Here is a 20,219-nt window from a genome sequence, read left to right on the forward strand (position 1 = left end):
GACGAAGACTATCTGGAAGTTGAGAGAGTGCTACAAATGTTAAACTGTTCGACTCATCCGACGCGTCTCGTAATGCACTTTACGCGTTGGCCAATCAATGACGTATACTACGACGCTACGAAGTGTGCAGGCTGCACCTCACCTCAGTTCATTTCTGCCACCATTGCTCTTGAATTCGACCCGACCGCGGAGCCATTGCAGGCGTTGTCGGACCTTGTGATCAGCATCAGAGGTCCTCGAAGAACAGCACAACCACTTGTCATACGTGCACCCCGGAGAGCTGATCAGCGCAGTCTCGCCACCAATCTTTAATCTACATCTCTCCACCACCACCACTATCCTACGACCGACAATCTGGCGTGGTTTTGGACAACCTCTCCCACCTCATCCCCGTCACTACACTCACCACCTCTTCGCTCCCAACCCTCTCTCGAGCCCCGAACCTCCCTCCCACCACTCCACCAACCAAGCATGTCGCAACCCACACAACCCCCACCACTAACGCCCTCCCTATGCTTCTCCACCACCCACCTCCGAGCCTTCCTCCGCACCTCTCGCTCCCTAATCGACGACCCCATCAACACCTCGCTCAACAGCCTGCTCACACCCTCCACGCCAGCCTTCGACCCCTCCTCCACACACACGCGCACCGGCCCCTCATCTCACAACCTCCCCGCCACCACCTGCTCACCCTTCCTCACCTCCGTAATCTTCCCCAGCTGGAAAGCGCGCGCCGACGTGCTGCGCTACTGCGCCAGCGTCGCCACGAGCCCCGACCCGGACGACCCCGAAGCCGTCTCGCGAGAAGTCTACAACCGACGGGGCCAGGAGCGCGTGGTGGACGAGCGCCTCGATCCGTACAGCGGGCGCTTCTTCCCGCGTGAGCCGCGCACGGAGCAGCTGGCCCGGGTGCTGAGGGAGGAGGAGGGCGTGGAGCGCATCGTCAGAGAGCGGACGTGGGGCGTGGTTGCGGCGAGGTGTGAAGGCGTGGGCGAGATGGGAGAGGGATACGAGGGGGTGTTTGCACGTTGGCGGTCGGAGCAGGAGGGGCGGAGGCCGTGATGTTGGGGAGAGAGGTTCTATTCGTTCATTTGAAGCGTACCAGCGAAAAGCATTGCATTGCATACACAACGCATTTCTGGAGAATATGAAACAGTGTAATGTGTTTGTATAACAAATGTGTGGTGGGGATACCGTGACGAAGGATACGAAAAAGATAGAATTCCCGCTCTCTAGTATATAAATCTCCCAAACCGAATGACTGCTGTACAAAGTGTCAGTTTCCAGGATCCCAAGCACGCCTGTCCCTCTATCAGATATATCCAATATCCCATTCCCGAAATGCTACGCTCGTACGCCATCCCTGCAATGCTGTTTGAACACGACCTCCGACCCCTTGTGCAGCAACTCGCCCCGAATTGCGTTTCTCTTCCTCCTTCCTCCTCCCTCACCAGCCCCCACCACTCAGCCCGGCAATAGAAGCGATACGTTCCGTATCACTGATATCTTTCGCCTTCTTCTTGCCCACATCGCTCTCGACCTTGCGGAACGTCGTGTATGCCAGCCGATCCATCGACACGCCGACAACGCTGGCCCAGTGAGCCAGCAGATCTTTCACGTCCGTGACATCGACGCCGTTGACCATCACGTGCTCTGGGGCGGGGCCATTGTTGGTCATCTCGACATCGTTGTCTCCTTCAGCTTCAGCTTCGCTCTCGTCCATAGAGTAATAAGCCTCGTCCACGCGGCCCAGCCACTCCTTCTGCGCCTGTGGCGTCACCTTGCCCACCGAGACCTCCGCGGTTGAATCCGGGAGCACGCCTTGCACGTCCTCCACCTTGATCTGCCCACCGCCATTCGTGCACCCGCCTGGGCAAGCCATGACTTCGACGTACGCGTACTCGGAGCCGGCGTCCTTGGTGGGGGCTCGTTTCGCGGCGCCCGGAAGCTTGGACTGTCGCGCGGGCTTCAGCTTGCGCACCAGGTTCTGGATGTTGCGGAAGCCGTAGTAGCGCGCGCACTTCATTAACACATTCCCATCTGCGGAGGTGAGCGCGTATTCAACGACGTCGGCGTTGCGGCCCCGCAGTGTGGTGATGGTGCTTCCGGGGGACTGGGCCTGCGCGGTCTTGAGGACGTGGTAGAGATAGCCGCCAGAAGAGCCGGCTTCGGGGATTGTTTGGGGCTCAGTGCGCCGACGGGGTCGGGGGAATAGGAAGCGGGATATCCTTGAGTCGGGGAATGCTGGCTGTGATGAAGACGGTATGGGGGTGAGAGGTAGATCGGCGAGGCGGATGCCGCGGCTCTCGGCGAGAGACAGGAGTTCTCGGGATGTGATTACACAGTCAACGTCGCGAATGGCTGTCGATGAAGGGTCGGAGTCTAGCCACCATTTGTCGGTGAGCTCTTCGCGGGAGGCTTCGAGTTTCTTGTCGAAGCAGGGCATGACTGCCAGGTGCCAGATTTGCGAGGGCTGAACGCCCAGGGTCCTGCTGAGAACAGATTTGAGAAGGGTGCCGGACATGGCCTGCGGCGACTTCAGGGCAGATAAGTGCGGCAGGACGTGGGGATGTGTCTTCTCGGCATAGCAGATCCAGCCCGGACACGCCGACGTCAGAATGGGCTTTGGTGTAGTCTTTTCCGCCATGGCGGCTTCCACCTCTTCAGCGCCGAGCACCAGGCATGCTTCTCGCAGACGATTGGTGTCGACCACATATTGAAAGCCGCTGTTATGCTGGCCGCCTATCCGTAGTCCCTGTGACCCACTGAGGAACTGTTCGATCATAAATCCCGCCTTCTTCTCGGATATGCCGTAAGTCGCCGCTATGCTAGCCCTGACCTGCGGGCTCACGCTCGCGACAAAAATACGCGCATCTGGCGGTGGCGCATGATGGCCATTTGCAGCGCCATTCCGTGTCTCGAGCAAATGCCGTACATCGAGCTCCCAATGAGCATCGAGAGTGTTTAGAACTTCGGTATGCGACTGCAACGAGACCAACACGGCTTCGGCAGAAGTGACGCAGCCGGAGCAAGCCAGGCAGTCCGTCAGTGAAATGGAGGCGGGCGCAGGGTTCTGTGTCTGGACTTGGTCTTCGGTGGTAACTTCGTAGGGATTGTAGTCTTCTTGCTTTGGGAGAGTCTCGACGGGTTTAATGCAGGCGACGCCGGGCGAGATGAAGTCGTTCAGGTCGTCGGCGGAGAGGATGGCACTCATCTTGCCGCGTAGTCAGAAGGAACGAAATGCTACGCTGTGGCGCACAGAAAAACAATGCGATTGCGAGTCTGCCGTCTGTTCATCGGATTTGCGGTCTGTTATCCAACTGCGACGTGCAATTATTAATGCGAGACGAGTCCGAAGTTCGGCACGCGGGAGGCGACATACAAAAAGTTCTGGACCGCCTGCACCAATGACGTCGAAGTGGGGGTTGTACTTCCTGATATCTACTTGAGTATTTCTATGATATCTAGATACATTCCACGAAGCGTCGCTCTATTGTCGTTTGATGACCAGAGTCAGATACCCCAGTAGTCTGTACGCGACGATGATGCCGATGATAATCCCGATCCATTGTCCCACCTTCTCGCCCTCGTGAGAGTAGTGGTACGCGTCGAGGACAGCAGTACCCCGAATCTTACCTTCAGCTTCAAGGTCGCTGGGGTACATGCACTGGACATCATCTCCACTGCCAGCACAGCGGTATGTGGTGTGTTTGAATTGATTGACCATCATCCCCTGAAAGACGTAGGCCTGGTAGTCGATGTAGTGAAAGACGTCTGCCGTCTGTTAGAAACCCAGCCGAGCTGCGACCGAGAAAGGAAGGATACTCACATTTCCAAAACACATTCAAGGTTCCCATGGGCACCAAAAACCCTCCGACACACATCCACAACCCATTCGCAAAAGCCGTGACGGCCAACGACACCACAAAGATGGGTGCAATCGACGTGACCAGCACGACAAGCCCCTCTGCCGCCAGCAGATCGAGGAACAGCCACATCACATACATCCAGAATCCCTCAGCAGTGCTCCAGAAGTTGGCGAGCCAGTATGACACGACGGAGAAGAGGAGCGCGATCAGGAACAGATACGGAGTGCCGACCAGGAAGTTGGCGACGGTGAAGGAGAGAGGTCCGTACAGGCCGTTGGCGCGCTCTTTCTTGAACGTGTGCAAATCTTCGATGATGGAAGGCACATAAGCCACAGCCATGAATGATTTGAAGGCTCCACCGAAGAAAATGGCGTTGATGAACGGCTGTATGGAGGATTGGCTGTACGGCAGTCTTAGCCAAACGGTTCCCATCATGATTGCCAGTCCCAAGTACATGGCGACACGAGTCCCATAGACGAGTAGGTCTCGGTACGACTTGATGAAGTTGCGATGCATGAGGATCAGTGCCACGGACGGGCTCTGCTTGGTGGGGAGTGAGTCGAGCATCGCCGTGGCTTTCTCGGTGTCGGTGGCCGACACGTTGATATGCCTCATCAACTGCGAATGCTCGGGCGACGATGCCCAGGCGTTGTGGATGGTGGCGAGTTGTTCCTTGGCCACAGCGAGGTCCTTGGCGAAGTCGGTGTTGACCTGATCTAGGAGATACTCTGCCGGGTTCGCGTGGATTGGGATAGGGCGCTCAATGCTCTGGAAATACGCTGATAGGTGCTCTGTCGGGCCAAAGAAGCAGGTTTTGCCTGCCGAGAGAAGCAAGACTCGATCGAAGAGGGCGAATGTACTGGTCGAGGGCTGGTGTATTGAAGCAATGACCAGGATGCCGTGTTGTTTGGCAACATCGGCGATGTAGCTCATGACCTCCCGACTTGCTGCCGAGTCGAGGCCACTGGTAGGCTCATCAAGGAAGAGGATTTTGGGCGAGGCGACCAGCTGGCTGGCAACACCAAGACGACGCTTCTGACCGCCACTGATACCTTTTTGGAGCGGAGTGCCGACAATGGTGTCGGCCTGCTTCTGCAGTCCGAATGACTCTATCAGTGTATCAACACGTTGGTGTCGCTCGGCGGATGTTGTACTTGAATTGAGCGCGAACTTTGCGGCGAAGCTCACCGTCTCCTTGCAAGTCAGGCTGCCGATCAGAGCATCCTCCTGCTCGACATAGCTTGAGAGCTGCCGCAGTTGGGTCCGATGTATCACATGTCCATCGACGAGAACCTTGCCTCGGATCTCTGCCTGACTTGCGGCCGTTCGGTGAGCCAGGACGTTGAGCAGTGTGGTCTTGCCTGAACCGCTGGGACCCATGAGGGCGAGCACCTGTCCAGCCTCGACATGCCCGTAGCTCGACGAGAGGATCGATAACTGCTGCTTGGTCTTGCGGTCTTTGACCACAACGTTGACATCCTGCCAGCTGAAAGACCGGACTGATGTGTTGGTAAGGTACGGCTCCAGAGCACTGTTGGCTTCGATGTCGGCCTGGAAGGCCTTGGGGGCATTGGAAGGGAGGCTTTCGAAATTCATCTGCGGTGGATCTGCCATAAACTCGCCAGTCAAGTCCTGTCCGTGAGACGTGGTCGGCCGTCCATTGAGACTAGGGAAAGTGATCGATCGCAACTTATACCAAGTAACCAAGAAGTCGGGATCTGCGCCGGAGTAGGTTGGCGCCAGCATCCATAGAGTTCCCGATACGAAACCCGTTGGCCAGGTTCAAGGGAACGGACACGCCTCATAGATAGTAAAAAACGCGGCAGCGTGTTGAAACAGTCCAGAGTCCCGCTGCAGAGCGGCCCTTCCATCATTCACTACGGGCTCCAAAGCCACTGCAGGGGTAAGCCGTTCGGGGACCAGTTGGACAAGGCAACCGTCTCAAGGTCACACTGTATGTCGACAGGGTGTTCGGCGCCAAGTGGACGCTCGGGGAGCACTGATGTCGCTGATCAGCCGCTTCACACACGACAGGGCTGGCGGCATCCAGGGGTATCCCATATGTTATATTCACCGGTCGCGGACTCCGCTCCCCGAATCGAGACATTGCCCATCTGGCTACGGTAAATCTGCTCGGTGGCTGAGCGAGCGAGGAGCACCTGAGATCTAGCTCAAGGATACCTTCGCCGACTACCGGTGACTCAGCATGGGGGCTATCGGCGACCAGAATGTCGAAGCAGGGTTCTTCGGGCAGTCTGAAGATTGACAGAAAGGGGGACTGCTGGCTTTACTTTTGTGGAGAAGCAGCAGGAATGAAGGAAATGGCCTTACAATTGGTGCTAGCCTGGGGCGAAACAGTCCTACTGGACATAGCGAGAACTTGACCAACTAGCTTATTGGACGTGTGCTGCTGCAAGCCCATCTAGCATTCGCCGTCTCGGGGGATTGTGCCTGGGGCCGATTTCTGACATCAGGAAGACGGCCTAGTGACCAGCTAGACGTACAACTGATGAGACATATCTGGAGGTATCGTAAATCGTAGTCTTCGTCATCATAGATTAACAGATACATCACGTTGCAGTGTCATGACAATTCCCAGATCGATCCTATCCTCACGGTATTACCGCCGCTGAAACTTCCTACGGCCCATGTGAACCCAAAATCCCTATGGCAGCTCATACCTCTGCCTACCGTCCAACTCTAATGCTCCCATCATCGCAACCGGCGGTGCCGTGCCCGCCCTCTCCCTCGGCCCAGCACCACTACCAACCCTCTCCTCCCTCCTCCTCGCGTACCAATCATCCTCCGCCCTCAACTCCACCGGCCCAACCTGCTGCTGTTGTTGCTGCACGGGTCTCTGCCGCTCATAGCTCGCCACCTTTGCCATCTGGCCCTCCCTCTCCTCCGCCCTCGCACTCCACCTCCTTTCCCCCCTCTTCCTCCGGCCCGGCAACCGCCCGTACGCCAGGTCCGCATCGTCGCTCTCACTCTCGCTCTCGCTCTCGTCGCTTCCAGGACTCCAGCTCCCGCTCGAATAGGCCCGCCGCCCCTCTCGCAGCCGACTGGGCGGCAGCACGTTGTTGTTCGACCCGCTCTGCGTCCGGGTCCGGCCTTCGCTTTGTGGGGGCGGCGCGGAGGGGCTGCGCTGCATGTCCGGAGGGAGCATGTTGCTCTGCCATTTGCCCGTCTTGGTGTCATAGTGCATCGTCGGCCGGCTTTGAAGCTGACCAGGCCTGGGTGGCGGTGTATGCTGTTGCTGTTGCTGGTACGGTGGTGGCGGGCCGTGTTGCGGTGGGTGTAACTGCACCTGAGGGCCTAGCGCATGCGGGTTTGGAGGAAAGTCGGCGGGCTTGTACATGGGAGAGTTGGGTCCAAGCTGGGGAGGTGGCTGCGTGTTAGGTCTCGGCTGTGGAGGTTGGCCTTGATTCGGCCAGGTCTGCGGGTGCGGCGGGCCCGGCTGCTGATATTGAGAATGCTGTTGCTGCTGCAGTTGCGGCGGCCGAGGCGGGCCTGGCACCCACCCTGGGGGCGGAGGCCCATGTTGCTGGAAGGCCGGCTGCTGTGGTGGAGCACTGTTCGGTCTTGGTGGCGGCATCATCGGTGGCGCAAGGCTGTGCTGTGATGGTCTGGGAGGGCGTGGTCGTGAGTCAGAGTCTCGCCGATGATGTGAGTGGCTGTCATGCCGGCGACGGCGGCGGCGTGCTTCTTCAGTGGCGCGGCCCTTCTCCTCATCTTTGCCCAATTCGTGGAGCACGTAGCCCGCAGCGACGATCTCCAGGCCGCCGAAGATGACCATGTTGGGCGTCAGATCTTCCTCGGTGCAACGCGCTGGATTGCTGATGCCCTTGATAGAGGTAACAATGAATGAAGAGAGCAGCTGTGCTGGCTATGAACGTGAACTTTGAGTGCTCTCTCCCCGTATTCATCCAGGTCTGGATCCACGTGAAGTGACGTACGCAATGTCTGACTAAAGGACTCAGCTCGCTTCCCATTAATTCTGAGGGCTTGTCTCGGGCGTGCCTAGGGTACGTTCGCCCTTCGGCACGCTCGGAAGCAGCTCCTCAATTGGTAAACTCAACGCCCGGAGCGAGCAAGCTGAGTGCGTAAATAGCTCGCCTGCCGCGCCTGTCAGGCGCCTCATGCGGGGCACTTTTGCTTCCTAGTTCGCATTTTTTAGGCTGACCTTGTGGCTCAGGTTTAGAGGACTGGCACTGCACTGTTTTGCAAGTTGGGGAAGCATCAGCCTTGAGGACGCCTTCCCACGTCTCCGCCAATAGCTTGCATACGATGCAGACGTTCGTCAATAGGGCTTTCCATTGATCTGCTACATATAGGTTCCCCTTGAGCACTTCCTCTTGCGGCGTTGGTAGGCGTGCAGTTCCAGGTGCCCAGATTTCACTGCCTGACATCCTTGGCGCGACCTGCTTTCAAGCCGAAGCCACCGCCTCCTTCGGGGCATCTGCAAGCTTGTAGTCCTTCATGGTGTGCGCTATTCTCCATTCCCCCGCATTGACCGGCTCGTAGTGTTTGACCTCATCTGCCGATAGCGTGACGGGGTCAATCATCGTCTCAGGATCAGGATGAATAAAGAACGGGATGGAAAACCGAGCCGGCAACATGTCGCCCTCCGTCTTTGGCGACACAACCCTGTGTCGCGTTGACTTGCATCGGTCGTTGGTCAGGCGCTGCAGTAAATCGGCAATGTTGATAAGTACCGTCCCGGGGCGCGGCGTCGCAGGCTTGAAGTCCCCTGTATGAAACGGGTCAACCTCCAGACCGCCGATGCTGTCTTGGAACAGCAGGGTGCACAGCCCAAAGTCCGTGTGAGGGAAGATACGAGCGTGTCCCTCCTGCTCGATGATCTTGCGTTCGATGGCTGGGTAGTGGAGCAAGCGCATCTGCGGGTCAGTTCGGAGGGTGATGCGGTCAAAGAAGCCATCTCCCAACTTCATCGCAATGGCCAGACATCGCAGCACGTTCATGCCAAGGGTCAGGCACTGCGCGTAGAATTCGTCGAGCGTTGTCCTGAAGCCGGGAAGTACGTCTTCGGCCGGGCAGAGGTCGTTCCGGTAGCGGCGGTGCTCGTAGCACTCTTTGTGGTCGATGCCGCCGTTCCCTTCGGCGCCATCCGCCGTGTACCCTTGGTTGACGGAGGCGTCAGTAAGCTTCCATTTCAACTTGTCCTCGAGCGGCAGGTCGAAGAAAGTCTTGGCCTGCGGTGGGTTATCAGAAAGCCGCTCATATAGCGGGGCCCAGGAGCGCAATATACTCACCAGCCGGAAGATTTCATCTACACGGGCCTGGGAAATCCCGTGGTCCTTGACATAGACCCAGCCGACAGATGAGAAAGCGTCATAGATCTCTTGGGCGACGGCCTTCCTGTCATTATCGTCGCCATTGAGAAAGCGCTCGAAAGAGACAACGGCTATGTCTGCCGCCATGAATGGTGGGAGGGCTCCGAGAAGCTTTTATACTAGCCGCTACGAGGATACTTATGTATGATACTCAATCGCGATATGGGAGATGCTGAAACGCAAGTCCCAGGGTACTGACACGAGAGAGAGGCGGGACAAATTGGCTGATGATGGGTTCTGTAAAGTGAAGATGATATATGGAGGGGAGTCGATAGAAGGAGTGGGGAAAGATGGGGGATAGCCGCCGACTATATTGATGAGACATCTCTCCATCAGATTCGGCACGCATAGAGCACCGGTCGTGCCCTGGCCGCGGCGGAATCATAACGGCAACATATTACTATTGCGAGAATAAATGAGAAAATCTAATGATATTGATCAAGTTGGAGACCTTGCCTATCTCAAACAACAGGTTCAGGCTTGGGATGCATCATCGCCGGCGCCTGAGAAAGGCCTTTGATTCTCTTCCACCCATCCTTTTCGTCTGACGGCTCGATGCCCATTAAATTCTCGACTTGTCCAACCTCAGCATCGACGAGCGCATCAAGAAGGTGTTCAGTATGCGCCCAGTTGTATCTGCGGTTGTCGTCACCTCCAGCCTCGTCGCCAGCACCGCGCTTGATCAGATTGCCGTGAATATCCTCGGCCGTTGACCTATATTCAGCCAACTCATGGTTCAGTTCTTGGCCCTCTTCGTCCGCCCATACCAGCTGGCGTTGCAGAAGCCGGTAATACTGTGAAGGTGGTAGGCTGCGCTCGTAGTCGTCCATATCGATCCAGACCTCGGGTGGATAGTAGTCCGGCGCAACTGGCAACGCGAAAGGTATCGAGTCCATGTCGACAGCATCTGCAAGCTCAGGAGACTCATTAGCTCCAGTCGTATCCATCCTCTCCGGCGGGATGCCGAGCTGTGCAGCCGTGTAGCGCGTAGGCAGAGGAGGAAGATCGCCGATCTCACTGGAGCGCCGCGTGCCATTGGCGCCGCCGCCCATGATGAGCTTGAGTCTCTTTGGCCCGTTTGAGGTGCCATTGGAGATACCTCCTGTGTGACCACGTGGTACTGGATCGCTAGGCCTAAGTGCTTCGGTCTCGTGAACGGTTCGCATATGCTTGGCCAAGGCGTCGGACCTTGTGAAGCTCCTGTCACACTCGGGCAAAACACAGAAGAAGGGCTTCTCTTTGGTGTGGCTTCGAAGGTGGGCTTTGAGTGCGTACGCGCTGTTCTGGTCCTTACCCTTGCGATTGCAGCCCTGCCACTGGCAATAGTATTTCTTCTGCCGAGCCACAATGTGAACATCGTTGAGATGTTGCACCAGATTGTCCATGTTTCCTTGCTCAGGATTTGGGCAATCGTCCCATAGGCACTTTGTTACTTGGACGTAGTCCGCCATGTCTGGATTGTCTGGGTTGGCTTGGGCAGCGGAATAAGCGGTCGTCAGAGGGTGCGTTGGTGGAAGGTGCGCGAATGAGGGCGATGTAGGTACTGAGCCTGAGCTGTCACTGGAAATGCTGCCCGTAGGTGAACGAGGAGGGATAGCCGTGGACGCAGATTGAGGTGTGGCATGGTCGTAGGTAGAGGCCCCAGTCTTCCGTCTCTTTGCAGGAGGCGCGCCTCTTCGAGGCGGAGAGTCCGATACATTGGACATAGCAACGTCAGAGAGCACTGATAGTGTTGACTCCCTCGAGTTGGAACGCGATCGTTGATAGAATTTGGAGGACTCGACCTCGTCCGAGTTGATGTCGGAGAGGGGCGAACCCGTGCCTGCGGACTCGAGGTCGTCCATTGTGACTATTCAAACAGAGAGGTGGAACAGTTATTCACTACAATTAGAAGGTTAGAAATCAGCTCAGCTCCCTGTGATGTTCAAAGGGGTTGCGAAGTCGCTGCAATCAGATCTGTCGGCTAACTTACCTACTTCGGAGTGCGCGTTCTGGTGCTTCGGGTTTGGTTGTGCCACTTTTTCCATAGGGACAGCAAGCTGGTCAGACATGGAAAGGATGGAAGAAGAGCTTTCAATCAAACGAGACATTTGGCCAGGCAGTGGGTCTAGCAGCGCTGTTATAAGCAGCCTAAGTCTTTTGATGCTATGTCTTCTTTCACCGACGCCAAGTCATTTACACTTGGATGATCTTAGGTTCTAGAGCTACTGTACAACGCCATGTTCTCAACCACGGGCTCTATCAAAGGTCCAATTCACGGATACTATCTTCAGCTGCCTTTATCGCGTCGTACCCATATAGCCACATGAGGAATGCCGGGCTCGGAAACGGCTTCTCCATATCGGCCTCTGGCACCACCAACTTCTGATCCCCTCTGACTTGAGCCAGCACCCTCTCTGTGGCCGCTGCAAACTGTGCATCCCTGACCCGCTGCGCCTCCCCATCCGGCATACTGAAAGTGTTTGCATTCTGTCGACTAACCTCCACGACCCGTTCACACCTTTTCTTCCTCTGACTTTCGTACACCTCCATCACCTTCGGTAGATCTCCCACTTTCGCACAAGCAGCAACACAGCATCCCAGAACTTCCGCGTCTTCCAATGCCAGCGCCGCGCCACTCGCAGCGTGGGGGGTCGTCGCATGCGCCGCATCGCCCAGCAGTACGATGCGCCCACTGTCGCTGTGCCAGGTGGGGAGGGGAGGGAGGTCCGCAAGCGTCCACTTGGCGCAGCTGTCCGCCTGCCTCAGCATCGTGCGAACAGCTGGATGCCATTCTTGAATCTCGTCGAGCATCTCCTCCACCGACCCAGGCTGGTTGTACTGGTTCAACGGAGCAGATTGATGTACATCGGGAATGATGATGACTAAATTGTACAGCTCACCGTGTGCGATGGGGTAGCCGATGATGTGTTTCTTGTGGCCAGCCCACGCCATGCGGTTGGGGTTCAGCATGACCTCAGCCACGAGTGGATGCGAGAGCATCTGCTGACGGGTGAGGAGGACGCGGTAGCAGTAGTTCTCGGCGCGCAGAGGCGTGATCTCGGCGAGGCGGGGGATCGAGGAGCGGACACGAGAGCGGATGCCATCTGCGCCCACAATCAGTTCGGCGGCGAGGATGCTGTCGTCCGCGAGCTGCACCGTGCAAGCCTCGGAATCAACACTGACAACTTTCGCGCCGAATGACATCTGCACCCCAAGAGAAGCAGCCCGCGCAGCGAGGATCTGCTGGTAGTCCGCCCGGTGGATCGTCCAGTGCGGCGAGCCCCAGACCCTCGTCGCATAGCCCTCGGCATCGGAAGGAACGAGTCCAATAGCTTCGTTGGTGGCGTAGCGCCGAACCTCCATGTAGTCCGACAACGTCGCCACCGCCTCGAAGTCGTCTTTGAGCGCCCACGAAGTGAGGATGCGGGACGCGTTGGGCGTGATCTGGATGCCAGCGCCCGTCTCCTTGAGCGTCGGGCTGCTCTCGAGCACGCGGATCGAGTGCTCCGTCTTCTGCGCTAGACTTACTGCTGCGGCGAGCCCGCCGATGCCGGCTCCCACGACGATGATGCTGCCGCCTTTCCAGCGTGGCCGAGAGGATGTTGAGTTCATCTTGATGTTTGGCTCTTTAGTGTACTGGGAGACAAAAAGATGCGGTGCTCTTGACGAGCATCAGAGCGTGTCATCAATGGGGAGCCATTTCTTGAGTACTAACGAACAGATAGCTCGCACAGCCAACGCATGCGGAGTCGCAAACAAGCCATGGGCTAAACACACTAAAGCGTCGCCTGGCGTCCAGACTGCAACATGCTGGCCCCCCTGCTAACTACGCGAAGGTTGACAGCAAAATCGACCGGAGTACATTTTCAACAGTTGCAGCGGCTCGTCGGCTGGGAACCAGTAGTGAAATAGTCTTCCACGATACCAAAGTTCCAAGCAGGATCATTCATGAGTAAGTCTACTGGGATACTGGTGCGAGATGGTGCGAGGAAAAGCAGGCGAGCTCGGTGTAGACTCAAGATGTATGAAATGAACATACAAGATGATTAGGGAGAACGAGACGAGATGTGGTACGAACATTGTCATTGAGCGAGGCCTAATCCTCGTCATTGTGTTTTGAGCGATGAGCTGAAGCTAGCAATAAATCAAGGCCACGAGTCAATCCCGAAGGAGACAATCAGAACCGGCCGGCGAGTGAAAGTGAGAGAGAAAAACTTCAAAATCGAAAAGACCTGTCATCCATCCTTTCGGCGACGACGCGGTCGCGGCAATCCAATCAAGGAGGCCGCCAGCGATGAGGGTGAAGCCTGGTGCGATTAGGCGACCATCGACACCCATGTTGGGAAGAAGCCTGGTACAAACAGCCGAAGTATGGCGTCGACCACCAACCTCAATGATCGCTGAGGAGATAAACAGTTAAAGAAATGGATGTGGCGGGTTGGGCAGCCCTTTCTGGCATCAGCCCCGAGATAATGATAATCTCCAACCCCCATCATCATGCTGCTTAGGACTGAGCTGTCGCAGGCCTTTCGGCGGAAAGCGTCCAGCATCGACCTTCATGAGCTCTGCCGTGGTGCAGAGCAAGCGTTGAAACCATCGTAATAGTTGTCAAATCAAAACATTTGTTCCGGGTTGCAATGAGAATCGGTAAAAGCAGACCGTAGTCTGAAAGGTGGGCGATAAAGTCATTCCGCATCTGGGTCGCCGCCCATCCGGAAGATGATGCCCCGTAGACGGTTGATTTCGGCCTCCATTGCTTCGCTCATATCAGCCTTGCGCTGTCGGCTCTTGCGGGCCGCGGCAGTGTTCTTCTTTCGCTTGGCCGTCTCCCTATCGTCTTCGGAGTTGATATCAATTTCAGGCAGGACCTTGCGAGGAACCTTCTTCGAGATACCAGCAGACTCCGAATGCTTGCGAGCGTGAGGAACGTTCGCAGGGTAAGGGGCCGGAGGCCGCCCAGGAGAAGATTTCTGGCGGACCATTGGTGACGCATTGCTAGAAGCCGAACGAGTGGAGTTGACCGAGGTGAAACTGGTGTTGCGGATGGGCTTCTCGTCAGACATGTGCTGGCCGAACTGATCGAGCCCCGGGGGGAACAGGGGAGCCATGGAATCGAGTTCGTTGAAGTTGAGAGTGCTGTCCAGAAGGCCATTATCCATAGGAGAGGTATTCAAACCGCTAGAAGCCAACGCGGGCGACTCGAGGTAGCTGGAGTCCGGGGTGTTGAGGCTGGGGAAGGCGGTCGAAGCGGGGTTGGACATGACGTACGAATCACCAGTATTGTTCATGAGGTCGGAAGGAGAGACGGTGCCAGGAGCAGTCACATCGAAGTCGGCGGCGGTGAAGTCAAACGCATCCCCGGAAGCGAAACTCCCGGGGAGGTACATGGTGTCGAATTCAGCCATTGTGTCTACAGATGAAGTCAGTACAGATGCGGGCGAACACTGGACTGATAAGTTCTCACCGGTTGCAGGGACCGGGCTTGCTTGGATGTTGTGATTCTGATTGAAAGCAGGAACTGGAGGAAGTTGTGATAGACGAGCTTGTTGACGGTAGCGTTGCAAAGCTGGGCTAGAGCTGGACCGGTGTTGGTTGAGTAGATTGTTGGATTGAGAATACCCTAGGTGAGAACTTGGACGAAGTCGCTGCGTATTGAGCGAAAGGTGACGAGTTCTATTAGGGGCTGTACTCAATATCGCCGGCGCACGCGCGGACTGATGAGCTTGCGGGTGGAGGGTCTCCGATTCCGCGAACAATTGAAAGTCCTGGAAGGAAGGTTGATGTTGATTTTCCGCCGAAGCAGTAGACGAGGGGGGTTGAGGAAGCCATGTCTGCTGGTTATCCGTTTTGAACGACGTGAAGTACGTCGGAGGAATGGTTGCTGGTGAGAGCGAAAGGCTTGAAACGCGAGGTCTCAAGGGGTCCTTATTCTCAGCGGGGAGCCGAGAAAGTGGTGATGGAGTGGAGGGTTTTGGTAGTAGGGGCTTAGCCTGGTGATGTATCTTGCCGGTGAGCAAGGAAGAGAGTGACGAAGACTCTTAGAATGACTCCATAGCCTGATGGGGAGTCGTTGATCGTTCGTGTGTCTGGTAGATGGTGGGTTAAAAGAAGGAAGACAAATTCAGGCAGACGCGGGCGAGCCGAACAATTATGAAAGTGGGCGGCAAAGTATGCTTAGCTCGTTTGGGTCAAGGTTTCTGTAATTCTGTTTGTCTGACAGTGAGTTGCGGCCGGCGGGCAAGTTGGCGCGGAGGTCCCGCTTGCCCCGGGGGCGTGTCAACTCCGCTAAGCCCACCAATCCAAGTCACTTCGCAGACCCCGCCGAGGCCACCATCCTTGACGTACCAGGTCTTTTCATTGAATTATTTGATTTGGCCGTGATTTGTGACTCACAGTGGGACGTTGTCTGCCTTGCAGTTCGAAGCGGAATGGTGCTCCAGGTCGCCCGAAATTGCCTGGAACCAAGGATTGCCTGCCCTTTCACAAGCCCTTCATTGCTATGTCGACAGCACACGAAATGAAACTCACACCGACAGCGATCGTAGACAGGAGATGCATGCACGCACAAGAAGCCCTCGGGTCTACCGACCTACTGCCATCACGACCTGCTTACCAAGCATGAGAACCAGCGACCGCGCTCTACCGGACATATACCAAAGGTCCCTCGACCTGTTCGGTCGATGCGGATACGAGGACCCGCTTCCAAACAAGGCTGCAGCACCCTAGACTGCTCAGGGGATAGCCGAGCGCCTGTGTGCGACGTGCGTTCCCGCTTACTCCAACCCCAAGAACATGCAGAAATATGAAGCGCATGCTGCGCCTCGATCCTGCATGCGATGGTGTACATACACCTGGAAGCCGCTCATACGAGATGCGCTGCGACGCGGCCGTGAGGTGGCAAACACTATCTAGAAGGCATTCAACAGTGCATGGACTTCAGTGGCCGTTATAATCATGTTTCGCACACTCTTTCCATGGTAGCGTCGCATGTGCTCTGGGCAAAGGTTTCCGAAGCGATCCACAGGAACTTTGGTTCAAATATCTTTCCGGGCCGATGATCGCCCAAACTGAAGGTGCCCATAGGGGAGGTCCCCATACGCCCTTCCACGACATCCCCTAGCGCCGATTGTGCCATTGCAGCTCCCATCTATGCCCGCGAGTGCAGATGGCTGCACCAATCTCTGTGCTGCTCAATCTTTAGGTACGACAAGAGTAAGTCGAGAGCCTGTATGCTCCATCTCTGGGCTCACCGGTTACATATGCAGATACCAAGATCCCCCATGACTCACCCGCAGCCTGTAGTCCGTGGTGTCTACTACTGTAGGCTAGCTTACGCTGTGGGGTAGAATAATCCTCCCCGCGACTGCAACCCAGGGACTACTCGAACTTCCTGCGCCTTTTTGCTACCTATCAGAACACTTTTATGGGTTTGCTGGAACGTCACCATGCAGGCGTCATGCATTTTAAGTCCCCAGCGATCCGTGAGCCTTGCAGTTGTTCCTATAGCCTGGGAAGCGGCCTTTTGGTACGACCAAAAGTACCATGGACTTTTGCTGGGGCACTTTCGGCAACTGCCATCCTAGTTGCACCAAGCCTTCTGGTCAATCCGCTCCGCTGGGGAGCATATGTCGTCCCGGGGCGTTGCTGGGTTGAGTCTCGCTAAAGCCATCAAGCGATCGCATGCGCATCGACACCGAGCCCGTTGGCTGCACTGGCCGACGTTGACACGCTTTGGGAACTCGATCGGGGCGAGTGAGATGTCGCTGCAAGCAGCGGAGAGATGCCAGAGGTCCCCGTCGATCCAGTCATGATGGATGCAGCATCAGAAGCCTGACGCTCGCTGCGCCGCTCATCTTCCATCTCTTGACGCAGTCGCTCACGACGCTCTAGTTCATCAGTATCTTGCGGAGTAGTTGGCTTCTTGATCCTGAACAGTCTGAAGCCGCGATACGTGAAGACCTCGTTCTCGTCGATGAAGTCCTTGCCGAGAAGTATCTGGAATGGCTCTGCTGTTTGCCCGGTTGGAAGTCGAGGAGCAACGTAAAAGTAGCCGGAAAACTCCTCGCTCCGCTTGCCTTTCCGGCCCTTGTGGAGGTTCCTCCCAACCCAAGTGAGCTTTATCCGCCCTCGGGGTTTGAATTGAGTGGTTCCAGCAATATCAACGATCTGCCTTGAATCAGCCTCGGGGTCCTCTTCAATGGCATGGCCCATGTTCAGGTGGTCCTCGATGAACGAAGATGAAACGAAGTTTCCCGCATCGCAGCCGGTGTCATAATTTGCAATACTCTCCACCCAACCATTCGTCGTAGCTGAAAACACCCTGACACTGACTGAGAAACGGTCTTCTGGCGCTTCGGGCGCCCACGTAGTCACCGATGATCCGGGGTAGATGGAGCTTCGCATTGAATCTCGAGAGACTGAGCGAAAACCGTGGGTCAATTCCCTTCCCCGATGTACATCCCATGAAGGCGAGTGCGGCCGTGCTGGACTCTCATCAGAGAAACGGGCAACCTTACCCATGTCCTTGGATTCTGGGACTGGTCCATTTCCATACTGGTAATCCACGTGATGGGTGCCGTGCAGATCATGCTCGTCTGCGTCGACGCCAAACAACGCCCGGGGAGCTTCCTTTACTTCAAGCGCCTCTTTGATCCTGCTCAATGCATCGTCAAGCATTGCTTCTCTTGCCATGATCTTTCTCCGCGCCCCCATGAACCCTACTTTGCCAGGTCGAGCATACCTAAGCGCCTCGGCCGCCTCCCCCTCCGGCGCAGTCAATTCTTCACGAATCAGCTTTCGCTCCTCCAGCTTGCCGACCGTGAGAAGGTTACGAGCACACTCTCTGAACAGGTATTCGAGCTGCCCATTCCTGCTCCTGTGTAGGGCCCACCGCATCTGAAGCAGCAGCATCCGCTCCACGCCTTCCATGTTGGCATCGTTGAAGAAAGCGAAGGCGTCGGCATGGGTGTCAGGCGGTAGGCCCATCTTCAGCCAATCGCGCTCCAAGTCGAAGTGGACCAGGATGGTGTGGAAATCCACCAGGGCATCGTCGATGACGGTGTAGATGTCGTAGAGGCTGTCGAGAAGGAAGGCGATCCGGGGGAAAGCAGGGGCGAAGCGCATCCATATGGGCTGGACTTTGTACAGCTCCGCCGCGTTGGCCGACTCGCCGTAGTAGTCGTGGAACTCTTTGAGGTAGAAGCCGCGGAGGGTTTCCTCATCGTGTGGGAGACCGGTGTAGGGCATGGTTCAGGCTGAGCGCCCGACTTGCACGGTGACGGTGCGCGTTCCTTCAACAAAGGAAGTCGGAATGCCTTGCGTACCACCTGGCGTCTCACAGCTAGTTGTCTGTACCGAAGCTCTTATTGCTTCGATGGAAGGTCAGCCAGTCTCTGCACTCAAGCAGGATGTCGCCGGTTTTGGACTTCAATGCGAACGATCGAGGCGAAATGCACACATACACGTCCTGGGGAGTTCCAAAGGACCCTGCAGCTAGACAGTGGCTGAGGCGAGTCCCAGTGCTGAACAGCCCACCGCCATCTCGCGGCTAATCGGACGCCTTGCGGCAGGCCGACAGTAGCGTCGCCTGTCCGTCCCGCCCCTAAGTGGCGAAGCTATGAACACGAACACGGCAAAGGTTCTCTGCTGTGCAGCAGAGTCGATACATCTACCTCAACGTCGAGTCCGGCTTCAGAGAGAGTCGATCCATTGATTCCATGGAAGGCTACGCCCGAATAGCAGAACAGACATCGTATCACCCGTCTCTTGGCATCTATCGGCGCTTCGCCGCGCTCAACGCACAGAACATCCTCTACTTGCAGGCCGAAATCCACGAGCTCGAAGCTGATCTACGTAGCTACGCTGCCGCCGACGCCGCACAACCAAAGCACACCGCGCGTGCCCACTACAGCAGAAATTGGCACAAGCTCGCACGTGCTCAGGGGGAAGACCGCCAGCAATGGCACACCATCGAGACCCTCCGCGCGAAACTAAAAGAGTACAACGAACTCCTCACTCAGCAAGCCCTGATTGCCCGCTACTACCGTAAACCACGGCACTATGACCTCGACGTCTTACGCAGCTGCTTCAAGGATGCCGCAATGCCGGACTGGTACCTTTTGGGGCTGGACAGCACCATTTGGGATGATCCATCACTGGCCCACGACCTCATCTCTCTGGACCCCAACGACCCGGACGCAGATGACAAGTTGACGCAATGGATTTCGTCACACCTCGTGGAGCCCTTTCACCAATTGATAGGGCGGCACTTCAAGAAGGCACCGCCGGCGTTTGGCAACGAGGCCTTCGTCGAATACTCCGACAAAGGAATTGTGAAGTTCTCCAGTCTGTTGGCGACGGTCATATCCTCGGTATTTCCAGTCCTAGGCGTCATTATCCTGTTCTTCGTACACGATTTGTTGGCGCGAATTGGCATCATTGCGGGACTCACTGCTGTATTCTCTTTTTGTTTGGCAATTGTGACGAAGGCGAGGAAGGTGGAGATCTTTGCGGCAACGGCTGCGTGAGTAGTATCCCATTGAAGCTTCCGTTTGTTGTTGATTCAAACGACCACTGACAATGGCATTGACAGATTCTCGGCCGTGCTGGTGGTCTTCCTGGGTGCCGATTGAAGCGACGGGATTCATCTGCGTCCAAGCACTATTTGATATGTTGCTGGACTTCCAACAACCTGAACGTAACCGCAAGGTATTCCAACCTGGCAGATTAGGGCACTACAAAAAGCAAACGGTGTCCAGTCATGCCAGTCCATTGGGCTCGTAAAGTCCGGCAATCCATGATCCTGTGATGGTGTGGCCGTTTTGTACTGAGTGTGCGCAGCATTGAATCCGCACTGGCATTCGCTTGGTCATCATCTATCTATTCGAAACCCGTTGGGCTTTTTTGAGGGAGAAAAAGAATGTTAGGAGATGTGACTGTCGTTGCTGGACACAAGCACGATATAGCCTCTCTAGTAAGAGCTCAATATGGTACAGCGCATCTTGCCGGCAGCGTC

General features: G+C 56.2%; 10 protein-coding genes across 10 annotated transcripts; 2 read left to right on the plus strand and 8 right to left on the minus strand.

Annotated features, from left to right (window-relative positions):
• Window positions 1-471: 471 nt before the first annotated feature.
• On the plus strand, window positions 472-1,062 carry HMPREF1541_00774 (uncharacterized protein; the record flags this gene model as incomplete). The annotated part of the gene is made up of 1 exon (XM_008713078.1): window positions 472-1,062. The coding sequence occupies one exon, from the start codon at window positions 472-474 to the stop codon at window positions 1,060-1,062; it is 591 nt and encodes a 196-aa protein (XP_008711300.1).
• A 385-nt stretch (window positions 1,063-1,447) lies between these two features.
• On the minus strand, window positions 1,448-3,214 carry HMPREF1541_00775 (uncharacterized protein; the record flags this gene model as incomplete). The annotated part of the gene is made up of 1 exon (XM_008713079.1): window positions 1,448-3,214. One exon carries the CDS (start codon window positions 3,212-3,214, stop codon window positions 1,448-1,450), a length of 1,767 nt encoding a protein of 588 aa, XP_008711301.1.
• A 276-nt stretch (window positions 3,215-3,490) lies between these two features.
• On the minus strand, window positions 3,491-5,465 carry HMPREF1541_00776 (uncharacterized protein; the record flags this gene model as incomplete). Its single annotated transcript, XM_008713080.1, has 2 exons — window positions 3,491-3,774; window positions 3,830-5,465. 2 exons carry the CDS (start codon window positions 5,463-5,465, stop codon window positions 3,491-3,493), a joined length of 1,920 nt encoding a protein of 639 aa, XP_008711302.1.
• Window positions 5,466-6,534: 1,069 nt separating this feature from the next.
• HMPREF1541_00777 (uncharacterized protein) lies at window positions 6,535-7,665 on the minus strand (the record flags this gene model as incomplete). The annotated part of the gene is made up of 1 exon (XM_008713081.1): window positions 6,535-7,665. The coding sequence occupies one exon, from the start codon at window positions 7,663-7,665 to the stop codon at window positions 6,535-6,537; it is 1,131 nt and encodes a 376-aa protein (XP_008711303.1).
• Window positions 7,666-8,296: 631 nt separating this feature from the next.
• HMPREF1541_00778 (uncharacterized protein) lies at window positions 8,297-9,310 on the minus strand (the record flags this gene model as incomplete). Its single annotated transcript, XM_008713082.1, has 2 exons — window positions 8,297-9,082; window positions 9,143-9,310. 2 exons carry the CDS (start codon window positions 9,308-9,310, stop codon window positions 8,297-8,299), a joined length of 954 nt encoding a protein of 317 aa, XP_008711304.1.
• A 374-nt stretch (window positions 9,311-9,684) lies between these two features.
• On the minus strand, window positions 9,685-11,067 carry HMPREF1541_00779 (uncharacterized protein; the record flags this gene model as incomplete). The annotated part of the gene is made up of 1 exon (XM_008713083.1): window positions 9,685-11,067. The coding sequence occupies one exon, from the start codon at window positions 11,065-11,067 to the stop codon at window positions 9,685-9,687; it is 1,383 nt and encodes a 460-aa protein (XP_008711305.1).
• Window positions 11,068-11,464: 397 nt separating this feature from the next.
• On the minus strand, window positions 11,465-12,817 carry HMPREF1541_00780 (uncharacterized protein; the record flags this gene model as incomplete). Its single annotated transcript, XM_008713084.1, has 1 exon — window positions 11,465-12,817. One exon carries the CDS (start codon window positions 12,815-12,817, stop codon window positions 11,465-11,467), a length of 1,353 nt encoding a protein of 450 aa, XP_008711306.1.
• Window positions 12,818-13,890: 1,073 nt separating this feature from the next.
• Window positions 13,891-14,610, minus strand: HMPREF1541_00781 (uncharacterized protein; the record flags this gene model as incomplete). Its single annotated transcript, XM_008713085.1, has 1 exon — window positions 13,891-14,610. One exon carries the CDS (start codon window positions 14,608-14,610, stop codon window positions 13,891-13,893), a length of 720 nt encoding a protein of 239 aa, XP_008711307.1.
• Window positions 14,611-16,873: 2,263 nt separating this feature from the next.
• HMPREF1541_00782 (uncharacterized protein) lies at window positions 16,874-18,451 on the minus strand (the record flags this gene model as incomplete). The annotated part of the gene is made up of 1 exon (XM_008713086.1): window positions 16,874-18,451. One exon carries the CDS (start codon window positions 18,449-18,451, stop codon window positions 16,874-16,876), a length of 1,578 nt encoding a protein of 525 aa, XP_008711308.1.
• A 470-nt stretch (window positions 18,452-18,921) lies between these two features.
• On the plus strand, window positions 18,922-19,836 carry HMPREF1541_00783 (uncharacterized protein; the record flags this gene model as incomplete). The annotated part of the gene is made up of 2 exons (XM_008713087.1): window positions 18,922-19,727; window positions 19,797-19,836. The coding sequence occupies 2 exons, from the start codon at window positions 18,922-18,924 to the stop codon at window positions 19,834-19,836; spliced, it is 846 nt and encodes a 281-aa protein (XP_008711309.1).
• Between the last annotated feature and the right edge of the window lie 383 nt (window positions 19,837-20,219).

This window comes from Cyphellophora europaea, assembly GCF_000365145.1.
Source record: "Cyphellophora europaea CBS 101466 unplaced genomic scaffold supercont1.1, whole genome shotgun sequence".
NCBI classification, from domain to species: Eukaryota; Fungi; Ascomycota; class Eurotiomycetes; order Chaetothyriales; family Cyphellophoraceae; genus Cyphellophora; species Cyphellophora europaea.